General features: G+C 34.7%; 1 protein-coding gene across 1 annotated transcript in view; it reads left to right on the plus strand.

Moving 5' to 3' along the window:
• The window catches only part of LTBP1 (latent transforming growth factor beta binding protein 1), a 223,830-nt gene that overhangs the window by 128,282 nt on the left and 73,231 nt on the right, over positions 1-22,317 (plus strand). The window contains exons 8-12 of the mRNA XM_081313310.1: positions 276-378; positions 1,193-1,264; positions 8,163-8,285; positions 13,223-13,390; positions 14,318-14,577. Of these exons, the coding sequence (XP_081169436.1) occupies positions 276-378; positions 1,193-1,264; positions 8,163-8,285; positions 13,223-13,390; positions 14,318-14,577 (726 nt within the window). The remainder of the gene's footprint in view (positions 1-275; positions 379-1,192; positions 1,265-8,162; positions 8,286-13,222; positions 13,391-14,317; positions 14,578-22,317) is intronic.

Genomic DNA, 22,317 nt, shown 5'->3' on the forward strand with positions numbered 1-22,317 from the left:
TTTCAGCATGAAAAGAAAATTGGAACCCCAAACAGGATAAGAAGTCTTGGGCAGCCATAGTAATAAGTGAAGACTAATTTACAAAAGGGTTTTGAGAAATGTATTGTAAATAAAATGCTTGTTCCCACTGGAAAAACTGAAGACCTGAAACAGAAATATTTACATTCATGTGAATCTTAAAAGCCACCTGGTCTGGGGTGATCCTGAATTAGCAACATGGAAGAAGACATCTGTCTTTCAGAAAGACTAACTTGAGATTTTCCAACATTTTCCAGTGTAGCAAAGCACTTCCTGGCCTCTCCAAGCAAGAAGATTGCTGTGGGACTGTGGGAACTTCCTGGGGTTTTAACAAGTGCCAGAAATGTCCAAAGAAACCAGGTAAGCTTTTAAAAATATGTTTTCTGTTATTTTGCATAGTATATGTATATTTTTCTTTCAGAGAAAGTGGTGGAAGCATTTGGAAGCTTTTTTCCAGCCTAATCTGAAAATCAATAAGAAAGCTGGGTCTGTGCTATGTGCTTCAAAGATCTTTGCAGATGGCATTAATGTTTGCATTGAAGAAAGAGGAAATAGAGCCCATTTATATTAATTAGTCTATTTAATTAAAGAGGATCTATTCATAACGAGACTCCAAGGAGTAGAGAATTTCTCCTTCCTGTATTTGGTTGCAGTGTAGCTCACTATTTCATGAGGAGAAAAAGAAAACATTCAGGCGCCTACTAATTTTACAGGAAAATAGAAGTGATGCATCTAAGATCTCCAACAAACCATAAGAATAAAGGAGAAAACATCTAAACAAGACATTGAGATTTTTTACATTTAGGTGGTGGTTGACTCATTCCCAGGAAACTGATTCCAGAGTTACTTTGTTTCCATAATAGTTTTACATTTTTTTTAAAAAAGAGGAATATTGCTGATCTGATAGTAATAGTTGTTGAATGAAAATAGACTTTTTGTGGCTTCTGGTGTCCTGAATTCTGCTGCCTTCAAGACTGAAATACTTTTAATGCTAATTGGGACTAAATAATTCCCAAAAGCAAATTAGCAGTATTAAGACACATTTAAATGTTGTATAACTTTTTATTTGGGATCAGAATTCCACCCTTAAAAAAAGAGGTGTGATATTAAAACATTTGGATGATAATAGATGGATCATTTTTCATTTTTTTATTTTGTTTCCTCTCAAATTTAGCTTATTTTGGATATAGCCAGGTAGTGGATTGTCCACAAGGTTACAAGAGAATTAATGCAACCTTTTGTCAAGGTAAGACATTTGTAGCATTTGTTTTGAGTAATTTTTCTGATTTAATTTTTTTTCTCTATTTAATTGGAATTAGAGGGATACATTTGACCTAACCATTTTATTAGGAAAAAGACAAAGTTCTACCAAAAAACAAGGATTATATGATTATCAGCAGCAAAAACAATTTTAAGTGCATTACTTGTATGTGTATCAGTAAGTACAATAATTATATATTATATTATTTGTCTTAATATAGTATGAATTCCCACTGCCAATAGCGGTGCCTAAGTATGTTCACATTCAACATAATTTAAAATCATATTATATCAATACTTATATATTATACAGTATTATACAGTAACATCAAATAATTTAAAAGCTTAACTTGGGAGTTTATAGAAACTAATAGTTAAGAAAATCCATCATGGTAAAATAGTTTAATTTGATTATGAAAATGGTTAGGACAGAGGACATATATTTTGTTTTAAATGTATTTAACCTCTGAAAGACCTTAGGAGACTAGCCTATGGAGACATGACATCATTTTATCAGGAGAAAATAAATTTGTTGATCTAGTTCTTTTCTGGAGAAACAACTTTTGCTAGCCTTAATGTACTATCTTCGTCTATAATTTCTCCAACTCTGGGCTAAATATTTTGGCCATGTACACTCTAGAGCAGGGGTCTTCAACTCGGCCCTTTTATGACTCATGGACTTCAACTCCCAGAATTCCTCAGCCAGGCACGCTGGCTGAAAAACTTGGAGGTTGAAGTCCATGAGTCATAAAAGGGCCGAGTTGAAGACCCCTGCTCTAGAACTAATCTGGAGGCCACAAAATATCACTGGCCTAGGGAGACGTCTTAAATAGGCAAACTCCACAGTGTGAATGCTATTACAAAAAGCATTCTTAGCCCAAAAGTCAAGTAGACTTTTGAAGCAGCAGATTGGTTCTTCAAGTGTTGTGTATTCTATACAGTCACCCATTTCCTTCATTAAATTTAAATTAAAATATCAGTTTGATATAGTGCTTAGGAGACTGTGAGTTCTAGTCCTGTCTTAGGCATGAAAGCCAGTTAGGTGACCTTGAGCCAGTTGCTCGCTCTCAGTCCAGCCTACCTAACAAAGGTGGTACAGTGGTTAGAATGTAGTATTGCAGGATAATTCTGCTGACTGCCAGCAGTTTGATTCTCACCGGCTCAAGGTTGATTCAGCCTTTCCGAGGTCAGTAAAATGAGGACCCAGATTGTTGGGGGCAATATGCTGACTGTAAATCGCTTAAAGAGGGCTGTAAAGCACTATGAAATTATATATGTCTAATGCTATTGCTATTGCTATTGTGGGGGAATGAGAAAGAAGAAATAGTATTTATGTATGTATGTTGCCTTGTGTTATTTGTAAACTAATAAGGTGGAATAAAAATCTAATAAATAAAAAGTGTATTTACGACAAATGCTCATACATTCATCAACTTTAAAAGGTCTATTGATTTCACATAAGGTTTGGACTACTGCAATATACTGTATATGGGATTGCCCTTGAACAGCATTCAGAAGCTTCAACTGGTGCAAACTGTGGCTGCATAGGTAGTAAATGGTGTCAGATATACAACACGTGTAAGATTACCACTGCATGAGTTGCATTGGTTATCAGTGTGTTTCCAGATGCAATCCAAAGTGTTGGTTGTCACCTTTAAAGACCTGTATGTTAGGTTATCTAAGGAACCGTGTTCCCAATAGTTTCCACTTGGCCAATTGGGTCTGGTAGGTTGGGTAGGTTGCAAGTCCCTTCAATCAAGGAATGTCAACTGGCAGAGACCAGGAGACATGTAGCCCATCCTGCCCTTTGGAACCACCTCCCTTCAGAAAACGGGGTGGTCCTGACCCTGTTGACCTTTCACAAAGTTTGAAAAGTCTGCTCTTGTTCCTAGGTCTGGGGACCTGAATGGGTTAGAGCCCCATTTCTTGTTTAAACTGTCAACTGTTATAATTTTCTTGGCTACTGGATACATTTATTTTTGTACTGCTTTTACTTGTTTTATTTATAATTTTATTTATATTTCACATTTGTGAACTGCCATCTCCCTCAAACAGAGACTCTGGGCGGTGTACAGTAAGTGTTTTAGAACTGTTTGCTGCCCAGAGTCAGTAGGCTAAAATGGGTGGCTACAGAAATTAATCAAATAAATAAATGGTTGGATTTGAATAATAGAATCGAGAAGACTTAAGCTTTGAAGGAAAATGATTGCTTTATGCTCCTCTTGTGAATCTTAATCCTTTTGTTACAACTACAGTTGGTTTTCTTTTTGTAGTGAACACATCTTTTATTTCATTTAGTGTGGTTCCGCTGAACAGGGGACAGCTTTTTCTTTGCAACTAGATGTCTGCATTATTATGGTGAAATAATGTATCTCCAGAAAAATCTGTTTTAACTCTGTTGTTTACAGTGGTCTACATGTAATTCTTTGTATTAAAGTCATAAGCTGCTTATTCATCTTTCCGCTTATCTGTGATCAGGTCAGAGTTCTCTCTCATCTGAACTACGCATTGCAACTATTGTTTATAGCTGGTTGATACATGCTTGGATTGTTAAATGAAGTTTGGAATTGACTGTTAGTAAACTTTAACCATGTATTTATGTTTAAACATATCCATTGGCATAAAATAAAAAATGGAAGCAAATCTTGTTGTTTTTTAATAGATTGAAAGAGGAAGAGATAAGCAGAGAGTATTCATATGTAATATTTTGGTGCATCCTGCATATTCCATTCAGACATTTGTGCTACAATTTGTTTCTTGCATGGTTATTAAATTATAATTTTGTGGAAGGCTGCAGTAGATGAGCCTTCTTATTAAGACAGGAGCATTATGTAGGTGCTAGGAGATATTTATTCAATGCCATAGACTCTGTCTCTTGGCATCCCACTGATCCATTCTTTCCTTTCATTGTTTAACACATTTAACATCTGTTGAACCTCTAAATGAAAGTGCTGAGAGAGTTCATCAGAGGTTTTGGGATGGGGTTTCCACAGTATGTGGTATTCTGTTCTAAAGGAGCCACAGAAAGGGAAGCATAGATGTACTGTGCAGATCTCCCTCTGCTTAGAAAGTGAAGGAACATACTAATACTATCAAGAGCACCTGCGTTAAAGTAAAGGAACAAATAAAAGCTGTGCAGTTGTTAATGTTTAGTAACTTCCCACCTCAAAAAGGGGAAAATGGTGATGCCTTTCAAAAGCAAATTACAGATTTTTCCAAGAGGCCTGAAGCAATAGTGATGAGGGATTTAAATTCTCCTGTCATCTGTTGGGAAAGAAACTCTGCCAGGCATAATCTTTCCAGGAAATTCCTGACTTGTCTTGCTGACAATTTTCTTCTTCAGAAAGTGAAGGAAGGTACTAGAGAATCAGCTGCTCTTCACTTGATGCTAACCAATAGGGAAGACTGAATTGAGAAAATTCAAGTAACAAATACTTTGGGGGGAGGTAACTATGTAATCTTTGAACTCTCGATTTTAAGAGAAAGTACCCTGAGAGGACAGGAAGGCCTGGAGGAATGTTGTCCATAGGGTCGCGATGGGTCGGACACGACTTCGCAGCTAACAACAACACCCTGAGTCTAATCAAATGTATATATTAAATCTTATAGTAATAAACTCAGAGCAATGATAAATGAGAGTCCAGGGCAAGAAGAGGTAATTGGAAGCAGAACTCAAGATGAGTAGTTCTTTAAAAATGAGATATTGAAAGAATATCAAATTCTTTCAGACAAATTTGGTGAGGTAAGAAATAAAAGACAGCAGAAAAAAGCAGTGTGGCTTTACAAAAAGCTTAGTGAAGCTCTAAAAACAAAAAAGAATGCATACAAGAAGATGGGGGGGGGGAAATAGGTTGCTAAGGAAGAGTGAAGACATGGAACCCAGAACTGTAACTGGGATATCAGGAGAGCTAAATAATGCTAAGGAAAAACAGAAAGGACTTTTAAAATACTGTATATATTCAAAATAAGGAAAAAAGAATCAGTATACTAGTTGCTCAGTGAAGGGAATGAAAACGCAATATAACAAAAGCCAGAACTACCCAATGCCTGTTGACAATTATGTAGAGCAAAATATTTTAATTTATTTATCAAATTTGTTTGCCACCCAAATCCCAATGACTCTGGGTAGCTCACAACAATTATATATATAGAAGACTGAAGCTTGAGATTGAAAATAAATGAAATATCTATCTACCGGTACTTCAAATCTCCAATGCCCTTTACCTTCCCAAACACTAATTCTTTAAAAATAAATTCTGTGGAAGTAACATAATTAGAAATATTTACTTTTTAAACCTTGAATTAACAAATAACATATAATATACAGTTTTTCAGTTTAAATAGTTTTGTCATAGAAAGATCATCCAAATCATAAATTGTTTAGTTTGATGCACAAAAGAACACATTGTACGTAGGTCACAAATTTAATCCAGTTGTTCTAGGCAGACTGCAGTCCAGCCAAAATGAAAAAATGTAACATATTGATTATTTCTTGTTTCCCACTGACCCACCCACTTTCAGCCTGCTAGGATCAACAGGGAAAAAAAAATGTAGGCGTTGAACTTCAGGACTGCTGTATGTATGGGCTGACACAGTCAGCCAACATTTTTTGTCTGTCCTATTTAATAGTTTTATTGTCTGTAATAATACATTATCTCATCAAAGATCTCTGTCCTTCCATTTGAGTTCATATAATGGTTTGGGTTCCATAATATCCATCCTATAATTTTTTTATGAAGACTATTAGTTTAAAAATTAGATCTTGGTAGGTCTGATAATCAGGTCTGGGTTCTGAATATGTTCACAGATAACAGGTAGAGTTTAAACTTGATAGGTCTCACTTGGAATTGTATTTGATAAACCAAATTGCTGATGAAATTCAAGAATTGATTTTAACTTGCTCCAATTTTCACCTGGCCAACAAAGTGTCCAAGGCCTTTACATTTTTGTGTGTGGGCTATGCTATAAAATTGAATATGGCAGATTCTTGGGTTCATTTCTGCATCAAACTAAACAATTTATGATTGCTGTGGTTGTGACCATAACTGTCAGATATCATTTCATCATGGTCTTTGGTGCTGATGGTCTGAAATTGGATTCAAATTGTTTAGAATATCTGTGCTATAAATCTAAATATTATGTGCCACATTGTTTCTCAGTATAGAAACAGAAAGACACAAACTGGATCTTTAGTGTCCTTTAAGATAGATTTTCATTGCCCATATATTTATATACTGTCCTAGACCAAACTAAAACTGCTTTTAAATAACAAATTTATTCTATGAATTTTATTTGTTAAAGCATTTTAAAACTGCTATTTTCACAGAGCCTTCATTTTAATCTCATTCCATTCATAACTGCTTTAGCAGATTGGTTTCAATATAATATATGCAGCTGGACAAGATGCTTCAAGTAGGTGATCACTAACTAACTAATTAACATGCAACAAATAGAAAACATACAGGGCTTTTTGTCCAAAGTTTGAAGAAACAATGATTTCCAAATGCTTTCCCCTTCCCCATGTTAAGATTTGTTATTTAGGTCTCTGGATACAATTGCTTAATGCAAGATAATATCAGTACATTGGTTTCTTAAGGAGTTTATCATGCAACTATCAATAACTGCTAATATTCTTTTTATATTAAAGAGTATAGGGGAGAAATAGGAAGTAGATAAGTCCATGAAATTCTATTTTTGGATTGCTATAGGATACTTGTCTTATACTATACATATGGGAGATTAGTTGTTATTAGTTTGATAGTCATGATTGCAGATATCATATATCACCATCATAGCTTTACAGGATTTAATAGAGTTACAGTATGCTATGCCTCGCCAACATGCTTGAAACAATACACCAATTTATCAATGAAAAATTGTCCTATTCCTATTTCTGAGGGATGATTTGCCATATTATGTAGGAACTGAATACAAATGAATTCACACAGTTGGTTGTTCATCTAGTGGGCAAACTGTAAATCTCTCTTCCTAAGTCCTAAGGGAAGGTTTACACAGTTATGATCACAGCACATTCTGGTATTATAGTTCATTACTACAATGTATATTATATTGTGCAATATAATCACAGGAGATTGGCATGCCTGTTTTTCATTAAGAGTAATACAGTGTCCTTGGACAAATAATTAAAATAGGCCAAGGGGATCGTCTGTTCCATATGTCAAGATATGGAGTAAAATGAGGTTATAGTGACTACACTGATAAAATATAAATTTGATAGATAAAATATAGTTAAATATTTTTTGTTCCCTCAAAGCACAGAAGAAGGTTCAAAGAATAATACCAGGATTATTCAGGATTTTCCCCACTCTGTGGGTGTATTTCAATAGAGACCAACCACTGTTTAATGAAACCAACACAGACTAGGGTTATGGGTTCAACCCTTGCTTGACAAAACTGTTAAATCTTTAAATCTATTTCTTTCCAGACCATCAGAAAACCACACTGCTAAGTTTTTGATATATCTTGTTCTTAAATTAATACTTTAAAACTGAGTATCACATGTGAAGTAAACTCATTGTTATAAATATAATGCAAATAGATTTGTTCAGTAGTTGAATTATTAGGAGGATTTTATATTTTTTAAGGAGGAAAGTATGTTGGATATGTTCACCACCTTGAGTTATTTGTTAAAAATAATAAAGGCGGGATATAAATAAATATTAAAATTGGTTCATTTATATCTTACAAATCAATGCCACTTTGGGCATTTTATGGGCATTCTCTGTGCTTTAAAGAGATGCGAGAAAAATGGGGATCAGATTTGAGAACTGAAAGATTCTGTAATATGTAGTGATTAATATAATTGTTTATAGATAATCTAATATAGATTTATTTAACTGACACCCAGTTGTGTTCCTTTTCAGACATTAATGAATGCCAGTTACAAGGGGTTTGCCCCAATGGTGAGTGTTTAAATACCATGGGCAGCTATAGGTGTACCTGCAAACTGGGATTTGTACCAGATCCTACTTTTTCCAGATGTATCCGTAAGTAACCAAAACAATCAATACCATTTAGTTGTGCATTTTCTCCTGGCCTTCTTAAAATTTGTATTGCAAATAGTTTAGTCATTGTTGATTTCAATGTTCCTGTGGCAGTTATTCTGACTAGAAGTTTCAGTTCACTGTTTAGAATTGTTTTGCTTTAAAAGTTAATGAGAAATGACAGTTTGAATCAGACTGTATGTTGTAGTAGGATCCAGATTGTTCATTTTACCAAATAAATAACAAAAACAAAATAAGTTCTTGGGGTATGCACCAGCGGGTCATTTGCCAACTCTCCCTGCCCCCCAAAATGAAGCTTAATCAGTGGCTGAGTAAGATAACTGACTTTTTTAAAAAATTGCTTAATTAAGGCCCACTGATCTCAATAGGGTCTGATTAAAACAAACAACCATATGCTCATTTTTTACGAATAAATAACAAAAACAAAATAAGTTATTGGGATATGTTTTAATATCTTATGATTTTTATCAGCACTTAAATGCCCATGGGCTCATGAAATTAAGGGTTATTACTTATGCAAGAAGCACCTCAGACATTACATTGTTAATTTGGTCTTTTCATTTTCAAGAACTGCTGGGTTATTAAGGATCATTCTCCTTCACCCTTAATAATTACTTTACTAGGTCTGTTATTTTATTCTTTATGCCATGCTATGAATGCTTCAGAAATTATTAGCAAGAAGTATTTTGGATCTTACATGAATACAGCTTTTCTTTTCCATTTATTAAAGCTTCCTAACTTTGCTAAGGAGACTCTTACAGCAGCCACAACTTTTTAAAGGGTTACTTGATTGAAAAGGGAAGAGGTATTATGCTCATGGAAAGTTTAAAATATTTCTTCCGGATTCTTTTCAAATCATGCGAAGTGCGCTCAGTGCGCTCCCACAGGGAGGGTCTGCTCAGGGTTCCGCCGGTGAGAGATTGCCGGCGGGTGACACCCAGGGATAGGGCCTTCTCAGTGGGAGCGCCTGCCCTCTGGAACCAGCTGCCGGTGGAGCTGAGAACTGCCCCCGACCTCCGATCATTCCGCCGGGGCCTGAAGACCTGGCTCTTTGAGCTCTCGGGCCCAGGCTGAGGAGAAATTTTTAATTGGGGTTTTAATTGTGTACAGGGTCAATTTAATATTTTTTAATTCGGTTTTAACTTTTGTATGTTGGATTTTTTAATTCCCTGTAAACCGCCCTGAGTCCTCAGGGAAAGGGCGGTATATAAATGTAACTAAATAAATAAATAAATAAATAAAATATATATAAAAAATCAAATCCATTCTCTGTTAGTAGTCCCTTAGCTTTTCATATATATACATTATTTTCCTCCTAATGTTTTAATAACCCAGTGAGGAGCTGATTGTGCTAAATAACTAAAGCATGTTTGTGATTTATTGCAAGGACAAAAATAGAAACACTGAGAGGGGAAAACGTAAAGGAGGATTCTGAAAAGATGGTTGGCTGAAACTTTTTTTTTTGAAGAATGAACCAAACTCCAACAATTTGTTACAAGTCCCATTTGTGAGAACTTTTGCAAAGAGTTGTAAATTAAATAAAATAGAGCCTTGTTCTCCTTGTTGCAATCACATTTTTAATAAAAGCCTTTTACATGACGGGACTTTCAAATGGTTCATAAATATCTCACATGCCCAATTCAAATGTGCTTAGACATCTGCCTGCATGGAGTAATATAAGTCAGTCGAGCAATCTCTGACCTCATTGTTTTCAGATAAATAAGTATATTTTCCATAGTTGAAGTGATCCGTTCTCCTATCTGCCAAGTTAATGGAAACTGTTATTGGGCATATCTCTGACCAGCCAGTTCACATGCTATTTTTGCCAACATAATACACACCTGGGGATGACTTGGGATCTTTTTGTATAAAGAAACATAAGAAGATGTGGTTTGCCTTTGAAACTTGGAAAAGTGGTTGAGGAGTAGAATGTAAAAGTTGGCCGCTGATTAGTCCCAATTGAGAATCACTTTATTAACTCATGCGTGATTTCTTATAAAGGTTAAAAAATATGAATTAATTATTGGAAATAAGAATAAGCATCAAGTTGTGTGGTGTCACATGCAAGGATATTGTATCAGCTCTCAGTGATGTAAAGTTGCTGCATTCTCATTTTCTCTGCCAATAAAACATTGTTTGGTCTCTGGCATTATTAAAACATTGCAGGCATGTCAAACTTGTGACATCACGTGACGTAGCGCGACGTATCACAACTCTTTCCCCATTGCCGGCAATGGGGTGGGCGCGGTTTCGGGATGACGTGTCTGGCCCACAGGCTGGCAGTTTGACATGCCTGGATTATAGCAAGGTGGGTAACTATGACTCATTTACAATTTGCGGACTTCAAGTCCCAGAATTCCTGAGCCATGCTGACTCAGGAATTCTGGGAATTGAAGCCCACAGGTTGTAAAGGGGCCATAACTTCTCACCTCTGGATTATATGGTTGTAATTGGAAGAGTTTTCCACACACATAGACCTTTTTTAAAAAAAATCAGAAGAATTACTTATTGGATGCTACTGCAGATTAGTTCTTACCTATGAATTCTTGTTGTGCTGGAGACTCTAAAAGGTTCCCTTTCTTTTAACTCAGCCCTAGAATAAATATATAATAAAAGATGCTTTCTTTCTTTTCCCAAAGCCAGAAAATATAGAACTTTACAAAAGTAATAGAGGTGATAGCCGAGCAGTCATGCAGTTGCATATGGAAAAGCTTTGGTGAAAATTTCTTTTTAAAAATGATACAGTGAAATGTAGGACATATTATTTGAGTGGGGAAAGTAGAGGAGTGGAATTTATATGAGAAGGTAGCAATACCACATAATGAAGTCTGTACATTTTCCTATTTGGACAAAATTTATAATGAATCTTGAATAGATTTTTTACGAAATTCCTTAAATCTTTTTGCTTTTTATGTGTTACTGGAGACACCGAGATTGGGAGAAGAGTCTTTATGGGAATCTTTGTGTTCTAAAAGTCACCTCTTTGTTAGAGGTGGGCTGTTTTGCTGTTTAAACTACTAGCCTGTTTTAAAAAAATGTAAAATGGAGTGCAACACATGAATGTTTACATTGCAAGAACTGATTTCAACTATAAAAGCAACATTCTAAAACAAATGCAGTTTCCTGTCACCACCACCAACCCCCCCCCCAAAAAACAAGGCAAGAGAAAAAACTAACCCCAGATTGTAGGCAGATTTGGTTTAAGAAAACTATATGTGATGGAATGGGCCTGACACTGTATGATCACTTCATAGCTGTATTGCATTGCTGACTTTCATGCTCAGTAGAAAGATTATAGGTTGTTTCAGCCTAGGCACCTAATAATAATTTAACAAGATCCTGGAATAATACAACGTGTTCCTTTATAGATACACTGCTGTTTTAAAACATTTTGAAGCCCAATAAATATATTGTCACTTTTTTCTGGATTTCTCATTTCCAAGAATAAAAGAGAGATAAGTTATTGTGTACAAATGCAAACACACAGTTGGCTTGAAATACAGGAGCTGTATTTAAATTGATCGTGTACTTTAATTGAATTATAATTAGGCTGCATCTGCAAAAAATTGTTTCAGGCTGAAATGTTTTCTTCCTATTTTTGTTTCTATGCAAATAGATGAAGAAAAAGAACTTTTTCTAGGTTTGATTATACTTGAAGAATTACAAAGAAAAATGGTCTTTGATTATCAAGTTGAAGAACATCAGCAATTATTTCTTTAATGTCCTGTGTGTAATCATATATCAGAATATGGGTGAAATCTACCAATTAATGCTGCTGTGCAATGTCTGTTAATTTAAATGGATAATTGATAGGCTGATTCTTAATAGTTCCTCTGGGCTTAGGACAGAACCTCTGAACCATTCTTTCACAAATTAATTATGTATTCTGCTAAGAATCAATAAAAACACTTGGGATCTAGGCAAGTCTTGGTAAGACCACCTGGGCTCTTCTTTGAAAAGGCAAAATGTCTTTTAAATTAAAGCCACGCCAAATCTGCAAAAAAAAGGAATAAACTAAAATTAATATAACTATTCAGCCATAGTCTTGATAAGTGTCTTGTGAAATATAATTTATAACTTGATCCAGCTTGATGACCATGGCTTAAACTTTTCATTAGCTATTATCATACCTGATTTGGCATTCTTATTCCTTATATTTTTTCATATTTTAGCATAATTCAAATTTCTTGACCTTCCAATATAGCTTGTTTTTTATATATAATATCAGAAGGAGATACGATATGTTCTAATTTCACTTTGACTCCTTGCTATCTGCTCTTATAACTATGATTTTTTTTTTTAGAAAATAGAACAGTAGTTCTGTTAACTGAAGGAATTTCAGATTTTGGGTGATGTGAATTTGGAAAGACTTGCAGAAAAAGAGCAAAGGATTTGGGAAAGAATAGTGCTGTTAGCTGATCTTTTTGCCAATGATTTCATTTATGCGCATTGATGGATTAGTAATGACTTGAAAGAAAGCAGTTTCCTTGGTGACCTGGAATGATCTTACCTATCAAGTCAAAACTGTCATTTTTGTAATTCATTTGTGACATAGCTTTGTAATATGAGTGTTGGAAGTGAGTGTGTGATCTGTCAACGTTCGGTATTTTTACTGTTCACCTGCTTTAAGCTTGCTTCTGCATGGGAATAAGGCATTCTCCTAATTTTGTGTTATTGGAGCATGGCCGCATCTAATTTGAACACTGGCTTTTACTTCTAAACAATTTGGGCTTTACTTTTGAACTGTATTAAATTGATGTCAGGTATGAGAAATGTTTTTCAGACATCAGCATCCCTTTCTCTCTACTGATGCGTTGAAGTTGTTGTTGTTTTTCTTATTTGGTGGTGGAACTCCTGTGGTGTTTCTCTGTTTTGTTTCTCAAGTAAACTTTAGCGTGCTCCTTCCCTTTTTGCTGCAGCTGATAATCCCATGGTCATTGAAGAGAAAGGGCCCTGCTACCGGTATGTCAGTGCAGGAAAGCAGTGTATGCACCCTCTCTCTGTTCAGCTCAGCAAGCAGCTCTGCTGTTGCAGTGTTGGCAAGGCCTGGGGCCCCCACTGTGAAAAATGTCCCCTTCCAGGAACAGGTAAGAGGTTCCCAGAAAACGGATATATTTGCACCCATGTATTTAACATACCTCATAGATAATAACCTAATATCATTCACCATATTCTTGTAATAATTGTATCCCTTATCATTGGAAACCACAATAGATGAGGGTTGTTTTTTTCTCTTCTGTATTTTGCAATGACCAGCTTTCCAATTGCAAAGCATTTGTTGAGTAATAATGTTTGTTACCGTGTAATTCATTTTACAAGATGGTCGCAAATACACTAAAATGAGCATGTCTGTGAGCATTTTCTAAAGTGATATTTGTTTTCATGTTTAGACTTCAAAATATCCTTTGTAATTATCGCCAAAGTGGCATTCCTAAGGCTGTGTTAGGTGTCTGAGACAAATTAAGGTGGGAAGAAACTATGATGCTAAGAATGGGATACAAGTTTATTGTAGATGATGGAACGGATGGAATTAAAGGAGTGGTTTTTTTGCCTCTGAATAAAAGTTTTGTGTAACAGAAATAAGAATTTTCAAGTCATTTAAATAATAAATTGCCCAATCAACCAAACAATATGTTGGAACAGTAAACTTATATTTGGAAATTTGATTTTGAGTAACTAATTTAGCTTCCAATCTCCTATTCAAGACTGCACTAGAGAGGAGAGAGAAGCTTCAAGTCTCAGAATGCTTCATGTGGTCCTGATCCAGAATTTAGAATTTACTTTAAAAATGCCATTGTTTGGTTGAATTTATTCTTCTAGGAGGAACAAAATATCTTCCCAAGTAACTTATGCAATATTACTGTCGTGTAATTTGTGATTTTGCTTAACAATAGAATACATAACATTTATAAAAATGTTCTTCATGTCAGATTTTCTTTATTATGTTTTCCAATGTGTCAAAAATGTTACATTTTTAGATTCTTAAAAGGAATGTTTTCCCATCCCAAATCTAGCTGCTTTTAAGGAAATCTGCCCTGGTGGAATGGGCTATACGGTTTCTGGCTCTCATAGAAACAAGCTATATCATCACCCTGCAGTTAGAGTTCAGCCACCTGTCTTTGGCAAGACCCAGATTACTCATCCTGTTGCTAAAGGTCCTTCTCCTCCACCTCTCCCAGCAAAGGAAGAGCCAGTGGAGGCACTGACCATCTCACAGAAAAGTGAGCCCGAGGTTGCTGTGCGAGAAGGTGAGAGTGGAAAAGGATTTCTTTATGTAGTTTAGTGTGTTTCTGAGTATGTTCATGTGTTTCTTATTTCCTGTGTATTTCTTACAGTCTGAAGTGCTTGTATCAAAAGCGATGTGTACCAGCAGCCTATTAAGTATTGGATTGTGTCATGTATTATAGGAACTGGTTTCAGACTCTACAACTTTGTGCCTATAAAAAATATTAAGCCCTTTGGGCAAAGAACTGGATCAGGTGACATACTCCCAGTAAATTATACATTTCTTGCAGATATATGCATGGGAGTAAATCTCAATTTCGTCCTTCCTTTTTTCCACCCACCCACCCACCCAATCTGAAATTGAATTCTCTTGGTTTCCTGTTAAATGTTTGGAATCTTCTAAGTTTTCCAAATGAAACACAGCTTTTCACCTTTGCCAAACCTTTTCACCATTGAAATTGTTACATGAAGTATTTCTAGATGTCAGTTTCATAGTTTTATGTCTCAGTCTTTGCATGGTTCCTGCAAATGCCTTTAAAATCAGCTGCTTCTAAGTGTCCTGTTTTTTTAACATGCTTAACATCAATGCAAACAACAGCAAAGAGCTTGCCGCATGTGCAGAAATAAGTGCATTGCCAACACGCTATTGGTGAACAGAGCATAGACTGGTAGATACAGAGTGATATGCGGAGTGTTGTGATTATTTTGATTTTGAATTGTTGCCCTTCCGGAGTAGCTAATATGTGGTTGTATGCCAGTGTGTCTTGGATGGGCACCGAAGTGATGCAGAAAGCACAGAAACCACAAATTCACTGAAATGACTTTGAAACCTTACATCATACCTATAAAATAAATTGTTTTGAGCTGGAAGTTTATGCCTGAATATGTTTAATTTAGAATGACTGGGTCTAATTTTGCATATACTTGTTAATGTTCAATTGCCACTTAAATTGAGAATTCTGTTTTTAGTTATCATATTCATACATTGTGGTTATCCTTTTAACCTTTGAAAAATACATTGTCAACCTAATGAGCATCATGAACTGATTTAAATCCAGTAAGATGAGGTTTATTTTTAAAAAGAGTATATAGCTGCAAAGATTTGTATAAAAACAGCTTAAATTAATGTGATTTTTTTCATGCTAACTTTTATATTGTGTTTGTTTATTTTAAAATGTTCGTGATGGGTTCCGTGTTAATAACAACTGATCAAAAATTATTTTCCTGTCAGATGTTTTGTATGGAATTTTCTTTAAAACACAGAGCAATGTTTTGATATACAGATGGAATGCTATATTGAATATCTCATTAAAGCTTTATTTATTTGTCCTTTAAGTCATGGGATGGACAAACTGTACCAGAAGATGCTAGTACTAAAGGTAAAATACTTCTTAAAAGGAGGATAAAGTTGAGACTAAGCCACATGATGACCAACATATCAAATATTACAGCTGACTTCTCTACCAGTTGTCCTTTTGCTCTATCATGGAATCAAAATAATGTTTAGTTTTTATTGGGGTATGTAGAAATGAGTATCTGATTTGAAGTTGAAAGTAACACTTCTGGGGCACATTCAGTTTTTAATAGTCTTTGATGTTACCCTCTGAGTAAGAATATTTTTTTGCATATAAGTAGGCCTTTTACCACTTCTCATATGAAGCTTTATTATAAGTATCCATGACACTTTTCTGCATCTAAGAAAATCAGTGTGGCTTATTTTTTCATTATATTGCTCCAAATATTCCAAAATGTCCAGCAGATTTCTAATATTGATTTTTAACTGTCTTTTAGATAAAAATCCACATCAATACTCATGAATGAATTCTTACAAAATTATTTTTAGTCTATCAGCTAAAATCTATGTGAAACAACTTGTAGTCATTATTAAATAATTTCAGCCTATAGTGTCTTGTTAAAGTCAAATCTAGTCCTTCTTTAGGTATTAATACTATATTGGCTTCTTTCCAAGTCTCTAGTTTCTTTCCTCCCATGGATAGAGTTCATTGTGTTTTGTAAAAATTGTATTGACTAGCCCTAAAATGTCCATCAGATCACAGAAAACATTTGGTAATTTACTCTGAATGAACACCACAATTCTTTTGATTTCTGGCAGCTGGAATTGCATTTTGTTGTCACAGATACATCCCTCTGAATTTAGCTAATCTTTTGAAGATATCTAAACCACTAGCCTTTATTATAACTTCCAAGTACAAATTAAAGAATTTAAGCACTATACAAAATGCTTTAATTTTGCTATTCTATATGCCTTGCTAACCAACTGTATTGTAATCCTATTCAGGTATTACACAATGAACACTCTAAGTAATCTCTGGTCACCCAGCTGAAGTCACTCAAATGATGTTTGCTTCTTCCTGCAGTTAGTCATGTGTTCAATGTGTAGACATGTTGGCTTTTTCAGTTTGAGGCAACACAAGTTATAAATTAGGACTAGTAGGAGTGAGCAAATCCATGTTGGTTTCTTCTTATTCCTTATTTTCCAAAATTTAGTTTTTGTTTGATTTCTATATTAATTTTAAAGTTTACATGAACCTCATCAAGCACCTAGTCAATTTCGGGTGATGTCAAAAAGTTAGCAGACTTACATTTAGTTAGTAGGACTGTGCTCCTAAGTACACTTCAGCCCCAATGATGAGAGCTTGGGATGGGAGGGTTGCCAGGGTTTTGAACTAGAGCACGGGTCTCCAATTTTGGCAACTTAAAGACCTGTAGACTTCAACTCCCTGCGCCAGCTGGGGAATTCTGGGAATTGAAGTCCACAAGTCTTACAGTTGCCGAGGTTGGAAAATCCTGAACTAGAGGGTTAGTCAGAGAAGTAAATAAAAATCCTGCAAAAAGAAGGCAATGACAATCATTTCCATACTATTGCTGTGAAAGATGTGTATGTTCCTATTTATAGATGATGTGTCTGAAATCTTTATGATCCATCTACACTCTCTCTTAGCTTAGGCAGATTATGAACTAAATCAGGGGTCTCCAATCTTGGCAACTTAAAGAGTTGTGGATTTCTATGGTTAATTTCTTCTACTTTTTATGTTAATATTAACTGCAGGAAGTCTATGAGTTCATGCTGACCTAACCCTAACCCTAAGTGGAATTTTCCTCCAATGGGATTTTCCCATGTATTTTATCAGTAAACATAGATAGGGCAGGCTAGAAAAGTCAGTGCCCTCCTAACCATACCCAAGCACTCCGAGTTTGTTGGTGATGTCCGTTTTGCTCTATGACTTCATGCTGACCTAACCCTAACCCTGTGGTGGCGAACCTATGGCACATGTGCCACAGGTGGCACACAGAGCCCTCTCTGTGGGTACATGCGCCGTCGCCCCAGCCCTATAAAACCTTTTCACTTTAGGCCTCCGCCACCGTGTGCAGAAAAAAAAAGGTTCAATCAATCAATTTCAACTACTTGCAGGAAAAAAAAGTTTTGCAAAGTTGGAATTGATTGATTGAACTTTTTAGTCCCATACAGTCTGCTGTTACCACCGCAGCCACACCCACCCAATGGGCCACGCCCATCCAATGGGCCACGCCCACCTGGCACCCGACAATACATAAGTGGGTTTTGGGTTGCAGTTTGAGCACTCGGTTTCTAAAAGGTTCGCCATCACTGGTCTACAATGATAAATACTATCATTATTTATTAAGCTAAAACTCCATTCTTCTCTTGATTCGCTGGGTGGGCTAATGTGACATCTTCCTCTCTGCTTCACCTGAATTTTTTAAATTAAAAACACATTCATTCTTTCTTTTTTTAAAAAATGAAGTTGGCATACTAAAAACCATTCTACTGACCAATGAGCTATACACCTATATTGAAACTTAGATTTTAGCTCTGATGTTATTTGGCTCAGATGTTCTGGACAAGCAGTTTTGTTGATATTTTGAAACTCTGCTGATATTGTCCTTAATGGCTTTCCCAGCCTTTCTGATCTTTCTTAGTATGTTATCAGATTGGTTATTTGGCAGATTTTATTTTGCTGTTGAGTTGCTGCAAAAGTGGCATCTTACAGTGCAAGGTATCTATCTGCATTGCATCCATCTTTAAATTTATTGGAACTCCTGGAATAGTATTTACTCTAATTAGAATGGAATTTGCAGAGTTCTTCAGAGACCTTGAGAAATTTCCAGCTGAGCAATTGGTGCTTTCTTTGGTGGAGATGAGTCAAATAGTTGGCATTGTTGTTCAAGAGAACAATCTTTTCAGTTCTCAGGGTTAAGAAATTCTCAGAAACAAATGACACATTATTCTGAATATATAACCAACTAGAATAGATACATAAGATTAATCATTGCATGAAATACTGTCAATGAAGAAAGGTTTATTTGTAGAGTTATTCATATGTATTTTAACTTGGATGTTATACAGTTGAATCAATGAACAGATAAATATAAGTCATTGTTAAATGGATTCCATTTGTTGCAGTCTAAGATTATACAAAAAACAATATAGCAATAGCATTTGGAGTTTATATAGTACCATATAGTGCTTTACAGGATTCTCTGAATAGTTTACCAAGTCAGCATATTGCCCCCAACAATTTGGGTCCTCATTTTACCAACCTTGGAAGAATGGAAGATTGAATCAACCTTGAGCCCATCGGGATCAAACTCCAGACTGTGGGCAGAGTTAGCCTGAAATACAGCATTCTAACCACTGCGCCACCAGGGCTCCATAAACAAAACATGTTTTTTAGTGTAGTTTTTTTAGTGTAGTGTAGTTTAATGTATTTTTTGTAGTACAATAAAACTGACCAGTTTTCAGATTTAACTGGCAAAATCTGACTTCAGCTGCATTCAATGGCAAGGATGGTAAATGGTAAATTAAAATTTAATCCAGACAACTGATGCGATTTATATAAAATAACTTAAATTCATATTGGATAAACATGTTTATCCCCAAATAGTCATTTTTAATACAGATTTACTCTACTCTTATTTTGCTTGTATTATGTTGCAGAAGCTGAGTCCAAAAAGTTACTACTTTCTACTTGCTTTGGGTTTTTTTAAATAATATCTTTATTAATTTTCAATATCAAATGTTAGAATACAACTAACATAAAAGGGAAGAGGAGTAACAAAACGAAACTGACAAAAAGATATTTTATAGATTGATGTTGTTTAAATTTAGATAAAGGTGATTGTATTGTTATTATCTCTGTACTAAAAGATGGAGATCATTTTTATTATAAATTTGATGTAAAAAGTTAGTATCTACTTGTAAAGGAAGCGTGACCATAGTGCTCTATCATTTCTACAAATTATAGATCTTGTGGATTGAAATAAATATTGGATGGTGATAAATATCCCACTTATTGCGCAAGGCACTAGAGTGGATAATTTGGATTTTATTGACAATATTAAGTCATCTGGGATATACTATCTAATGAAGATTAGAAATAGTGCAATATTTCCTATCTGTAATTTAATGCTTAAAACCTGCTATATGGCTAAATAATAATAATATAATTATTATTATTATTATTATTATTATTATTATTATTATTATTATTATTATTATTATTATTATTTTCTAATTTTACATTTAAGTATTTAAAAAGCAATGTGGTGGTTGGGTTAATCAATAGTTTGATAAAATCTTTAGTACAAATCTCGAGTTACAACATCAAATATTTCCTCTTTTTCCCTTAACATTTACTGTCTCATATTTAAGCTAATACAGTTCTTATTATATCAAATCAGTAAAAACATCATTATTACATTTATCAATAAATTTTAGCTTATACGTATCTTAATTTTTTTTACATTGAATCTTCATAAACAATCCATATCCTATTATTCATTTTTTTCCAATTTTTAGTTTCTCATCAATATTCTAATTTAACCTTTAATATTTATAATTTTCAGGGTTTAGGAAACCAAATTTCCCTTATCTCAATTCATAACAGAATCTAATATCCAAAATACACATTTTTTCTATTTGAATATAATCTTGTTCTATTTCCTGAAAGTTCCCACCATATTAAATCATCTACTTAATAATACAATGTCCCCTTTAATAAATCAAAACCATTGTATATATTACCTGGGTTAATCAATAAATCAAACATATTCATCATTTTTTTTTATTTTAGGTCTAATTTTTAAATGTTAAACAGTTAAAACCCTTATTTTCAACTAATTTCCAAATATTTTAAATCTAATGACCAGAATTCCCCTTATCTCAACTTCTCCCTTTAACCCTCTAGTTAGTAATATGAAATCGCCACTAATAAATCAAAACCCCAATTTTCTTCAGCCTTATTCTGGCTTTCTTCCTTTGCCAACTAGGCTTCCATATCAATGCTTTTAGATCATCAAATAGATCACCTTCTATTATTATATATGTTATCTGAAATAAAGGAGACCATTTAATTGCCATTTTTTGGAAGGACTAGCCCATTTGTATTCATTAAGTTGTTTCCCTATTATTCCAATTCCCCATTATTGCCCTGATATGTTTATCTTCCATTCAATCTGTTGTTCGTCTTCTTTCTCAAATTTCTTTTGATTTATATAGAAAGTCTTTTCCATTTTCAGTGTTGTCACTCCCTTTTCTGGATTTCCCATTTACTGTATTTTTTGTTCAATTGAGTCCTCTGTCTTAATATTTGATTGTTCCACTTTTTCTGTTATCTTCTGCATTGTTAGTTCTTTGGTTGTAGTCAAAGTCTGGGTTTATGTATCTAAGCTGGCATCTTGATCTTTTATGTTAGGTCTTATTTTATCACAAGCTGAAAGAATGGTTTCATGTATTGCTTTCAACATGGAAAGGATCTTTTCCTGGTCTTCATCCATCTCTTTCATGTGTTTATAAATAGTCTTTATAGTAGAAATCGTTTATAGTAGAAAGCAAGATTTTATAGTCCAAGATATTTCATCATCTCATATAGTAACCAATATTCCTCTAATAAAGAGATAGGAAGGCAATTCCCCACATAAAACTCTGAAAGTCAGTAAAGGTTACATTCACAGTTCATGTAGGCCAGTTATGCTGCCCAGCTGTTCTCTTACAGCTGAGTTTCTCACAGGTGGTGCCAAGATCAGAAGAGTCTTATCTAAGGTCTGCGCTTCAAGCCAAGTCTCTTTTAGGAAATAACAAGTTGTAATACCAAACCTCGCCACAAGATGTCACCGATGCTATTTAAGGTTTTTTAAGTCCAAAATTTTTATAATCCTTTTTCCAATGTTATTTCTTTTTTGTGGATAAAAGCAAAAGTCTCGAATAAAAATAGGAAAATTTTTGGTCCCCAAGTTTCAGGAACATATAAATCCAATTAGATTAAAGTTGTTATTTTAGTGCTTTAATTCCCCTGTGTAGTCAGTCACTCCTATTCTTAGAGGGTGGGATAGAAATTCCCTTCCCTCTCTCCTCATGAAGGGAAAGATACGTCAGGCAGCTTTTACAGGAAAAGAAAGTACCGTATTTTCCGGCGTATAAGATGACTGGGCATGTAAGACGACCCCCTACTTTTCCTGTTAAATTATAGGGTTTGGGCTATACTCGCCGTATAAGACTACCCCTCTTCCAACGCACACTAAATAAAAATTAAAAAACATCAGATTTGATTTTAATATGGTAGTTTTAATTCAAATGCTTATGACATGCAGGTACTTAGTAGGAAAACTGTCACTGTTTGTCATCAAACATGTAAACATAAAACAGTGCAAGTGGATTAAACTTTTCCTAATTCACTCTAAAGCTGAAAAGAAGGATAAGACAATAAACCCATGGGAGCTGCCATGCTGTTTGTTTTCTAAGCTGTCAACC

This window comes from Vipera berus (assembly GCF_964194415.1).
Source record: "Vipera berus genome assembly, chromosome: 1".
Lineage (NCBI taxonomy): Eukaryota > Metazoa > Chordata > Lepidosauria > Squamata > Viperidae > Vipera > Vipera berus.